The 4,353-nt window shown below is 31.6% G+C and overlaps 3 protein-coding genes across 4 annotated transcripts in view; 1 reads left to right on the plus strand and 2 right to left on the minus strand.

Annotated features, from left to right (window-relative positions):
• Positions 1-369, plus strand: part of LOC108749785 (DNA-directed RNA polymerase, mitochondrial) — a 6,364-nt gene extending 5,995 nt beyond the window's left edge. For both annotated transcript variants that reach the window (XM_018488749.1, XM_018488750.1), the window contains one exon: positions 68-369. In XM_018488749.1, the coding sequence (XP_018344251.1) occupies positions 68-179 (112 nt within the window). In that variant the 3' untranslated portion in view covers positions 180-369. The remainder of the gene's footprint in view (positions 1-67) is intronic.
• A 1,875-nt stretch (positions 370-2,244) lies between these two features.
• LOC108749764 lies at positions 2,245-2,713 on the minus strand (the record flags this gene model as incomplete). The annotated part of the gene is given in 2 exon segments (XM_018488697.1): positions 2,245-2,401; positions 2,403-2,713. Coding segments are annotated over 2 exon segments (339 nt in total), but the record flags the coding sequence as incomplete, so codon positions are not given.
• The window catches only part of LOC108749765, a 6,540-nt gene continuing 4,893 nt past the window's right edge, over positions 2,707-4,353 (minus strand). The window contains exon 3 of the mRNA XM_018488698.1: positions 2,707-2,926. Within this exon, the coding sequence (XP_018344200.1) occupies positions 2,736-2,926 (191 nt within the window). The 3' untranslated portion in view covers positions 2,707-2,735. The remainder of the gene's footprint in view (positions 2,927-4,353) is intronic.

A 4,353-nucleotide genomic window follows, 5' to 3' on the forward strand; every position in this document is an offset into this window, starting at 1 on the left:
GGAATCTAAAAAAATAAGAGGCAAAAAGAAATAATAGATGCGTTATATATTAAGAGTCTGATTTTAGGGACGTGAAGCTAACAGGCGACAAAGTTTCGCTAGAGATCTTCCAAAAAATACCGAAAAAGGGTACCTTCGACATCAATTCGGTCATGTCGTCTCGATATTTCTTTAATTGAAGTGTAACTGTATTTATTACGAGAAAATGTACCTTAAATGTGTAAGAGTGTAAACCACTGTAAAGTTTTACATGCATTGGCTTCGATGTGCGTTGCGCAAAGTGCCACTATATTATTATATAACTATAAGTTATATAAAATAATTCCTAGAACGATATGTAAATAGCTCAATAGAATAATAGATTTTCAAAGCCTTAAATGTTTTAATGTTATGTATAAACATCTCTTTCCTATATTTTATACTTGATTCGAGATAAACGAGATGAAACCAAAGGGGTTCAATAGTCGTTGATCGATATTTATAATCTGATCTTATGTAAAATCGTCTTAAGCATGCTTTCTAGAAACTTTATGATCATTTCATTAGTTAAATGGAATTTTGAAATTTAAGACGATTTTAAATATAAACTTATAAATATCGTTTAAAGATAATTATTTCAATTTACATAATCTTAAAATTCTAAGATCTTAGACGATCTTAAGATAAATCTGATTTAAGACAATTTCAAATATAAGATCGGACTATGAATATTATTCTTAACCCTTACCATACAAGGAACAATTGGTACTTCATCTATACAAACGGGGGATCATTAGAATTCGTTCGTTTTTTTCACCTATTCAAAATGATTCAAAAAATCTCTAAAAATTTATCAACATATTTTCAATTTTCTAGAATAAATATTGAAACTTTTTGGAAAATAATAAAATGTAGTATAACTTATAATTACCGAAAGACTCAAGTTGGGAAAAAATGGTATTTGATTAAAAAATTATAACTTTTCATAATAAATGAATATCAAAAAATGATTCCAGAGTTTTGTGGTTTAGATATGAAGTTTTGAAAATAAAAATTAGAATTCGAATTCTACAAAAAATTGAATTATTTGAGCACATGAATAAGAGTAATTTTCAACAAGGGAAAAGTCAAGTTAAATATGCATTTTTTTGTTATAATGTAATGTATTTTTTAGTGAAAAAAAAAATATAAATACATATTTAAATATGTATAAAAAACAAGTTTTACGTTTTGCAGTCTAGACATACGTAAGTACGATGTTGTTCATAAATCGGTTTTCTATATGAAACAATATATCCAGGTTTCTTTGTTGGCAGTTTTTTTGCAATAATAACATCGTTTTCTTATTTCAAGCTTATGTTTTCTTTTTTCTGGTTGCGGTTCTTCTATTCTATATAAAATAGTATTCTTCAAATAGATATTCTTAATCGTTTTTGAATTCGTGTGTTGTATAATAATCTATTTTTCATATATGGACCTGCTAGCATAATTGCCAAGTATTCTAAAAAATTATATCTTTTCATCGCGTTATTTATATCATTCAGATTATATAAAATATTGCTGTTAATGACTGCTTGATCAAGCATACCAAAGAAGCCTCATTGTCCATCGCTTCGTTTTTCCACACGTCGAATAGTTTTTCCAAAAAAATTTTTTTTTTTAATTAAAAGAGTGTTCCGTCTTTTGTTACTATTATAAAATGAAACTATTTCTGGTTTTTTAGTTTCTAAATATGTTTTTCTCTTATTTTTATGCAAACTCAATACAAGGCATACAACTTTGTTTTTCTCTGGCGTATAAGATGATAAAGTCATTTCGTTCGTACATACTGTGCATCACTAACAAAAGCAGATCGTTGAAAGACAAAAATTTGACTCTTAGTTTTCCATATTGTACCAACGTCAGAGTACTCACGTTTCATTATATTTATTAATTCAATAGAAGTGAATCAGTTATTACAGATAATGTTTCTGCCGTGAATCGGGGTTGAAAGTTGGCGCACATAATATGAAGGAACGTTTTCTAATCTTTCGATTACAACTTGACCTGTGTACGGAATCGCATTTAATATATAAAAGATTCTGGAATCATTTAAACATAAAATTTTTATTCCGTATTTATCAAGTTTGCTTTTGATGTAAATTTTTCTCTAAAGCCAAGAAGCTACTTATCTATAGTATGACTTTGTGAAGAGGTATAATATTTTGTACAATTTTTGATAAATTTGTCCCAAATTTCTCTGATGGCCGTCAATCTGTCGGCAGTTTGCCTGTCTTTCCTTATTGTTTTGTCGTCAAAGCATAAGCACGAACTCAAAAAAATGAAACGATTGCGAGTCATGACAGCTCTATACATAGTACAACTGTTTTCTTTCCACTGTATTTTTCTCTATCTTCACTGTATATTTATGTCTATCTTTTTATAATCCAGTAAAATATAAAAGACCGATGAATGCTTTCATTTCAATCAAATCTGTTTCACAATAATAAGGCTGACTCGATAAATTGACCAATCTCTGGTTTATTTCCTCATTAGTGTGCTTCACTATAATCTCCAGCAATTCATCCTGAAACAATAAACTCCAAATCTCTAATGGTGTTGTCATTTCTCTCGCTTCTTGTTTACATCCAGGTATAAATAGTAATTGATTTCCTAACTCCCGATTCAGGAGCTTTCGTAAGCTACTTGTATTATAGTTGTCTTTTCCGTAAAAATACGTCTCTGACGACCTGAGCTAGAAGATGGTTCTTGTTGTTCTACTTCCTCCTCAGCACTTTCTTCGGACTGCATTCATAGTCGTCATCATAGTCAAGTCCATCCTCTTCGCTTTCGACTTCGCTTTCCGATAATATAAAGTCCTCATCGCTGTTTGTCTCTCCTCCAAAAATGTCAACTTCGCTGTCTTGTAAAATAACGTGTCTCGTCTTTTCAGCTTTATCTATTTTATCTAAAAAATAATTCTTTAATGAAAAAAATTTTTTAATGAAAACAAATTCAGACATTAATTTAGAGTGAAAATAGAATAACATAATTTTTAAAAACCTCTTTTTATTAGAGAAGTCAGATCCCCTAAAAATGGCGGAATCACCATACAAGCGGAGTAGTATATGGGCAGCCATGGGGCGTCACAACAAACCCCCTCCACGTCTCCCTCTGGCGCCATGGGCGTGGCCTAGCCGGGTTAGTCAGCCGAAATGGAGCGTTCTGATTGGCTCGCCCTATACTCACCCAAGATTTGATTGGCTCGCCCTATACTCACCCAAGATTTGATTGGTTCGCCCTATACTCACCCGAAAAGTGATTGGAGAGGGTGGGGGGTAGAGGGTCTTAGACGAAATAGAGGTTTGAAAAATGGTGAGTGGGGATTTGGACTTCAGCATTCTTTGTCGCGCGGCTAGAGTACGAACAGAGGGGGATGGGGGGATGAATACCTGTCTAATCTTATGACGGTCGCTTTTGTTGTCGCAGAGGGCTACGTCTCCGACGTGTAGGCGATTCGGTGAATGTCTGATAAAGGAAATCTTATACGGAAAATTTGTAGCCCTAGAGAGAGACTTGCTTTTGTTCGGAAGAATTTTGGGGGGAGAGGTAAAACAGGAACGAACACGTTGCGGCGCGTCGTCTTCGAGCATTGCTTTTTAAAAAAATTCTTTCTATATCTAGTGTATTTAATGTACATTATCTGAGTCTGTAATACGGGGGAAAATGTATCTAATGTAAATGAGGTTGAAGGGGGGTAGGAGTAAGAAACAAGGCAATATTTACAAGTTCAAAAACGTTTATTTAAAAAAGATATTACATGAAATAGTTATTTTATTTTTTTAAAAGAGTACACGTTTGAACATGATGGCATACAACATGAGAATTTACGAGTTTATGTTTACAATGAAGAAAAATTTTATGAAATAACTGTACAATCAAACGATCATTTCGCTTACAATCAGAGGTAAACAGATCAAGAAACTGATTAAGATTATAGCCATTACACAAATAATATAGTATTTCTTGTACTTTATTTAAAAGTTTATATGTATAGCGCTGAAATAATCAGAGAAAAAAGTTGGTTATTGGAAGGTACGAGTAATTAAGAAACGAGGGTTTATGTTATAAAATTATATTTATTGATACAAATTTTTTTCAAAGAAGAAGAAATACATAGTTTGTATGAGAATAAACTAAAAACGTTTTAGTAAAATTAAGCCAAAGATTCCCGCTTCGAGAGAATTATATGAAAAATTTCGTTATATCTTAACGAAGTTAATTCCAAAAATATTATATTGAAATACATATCAAGAAAAGTTAAGTCGTTAATTTGTGTACGCACATTACGTTCTATATCTTCGCAATTACCACGCAGTGTTAATTTTAAAATTT

Source organism: Trachymyrmex septentrionalis, unplaced genomic scaffold (assembly GCF_001594115.1).
Source record: "Trachymyrmex septentrionalis isolate Tsep2-gDNA-1 unplaced genomic scaffold, Tsep1.0 scaffold312, whole genome shotgun sequence".
Taxonomy (NCBI): domain Eukaryota; kingdom Metazoa; phylum Arthropoda; class Insecta; order Hymenoptera; family Formicidae; genus Trachymyrmex; species Trachymyrmex septentrionalis.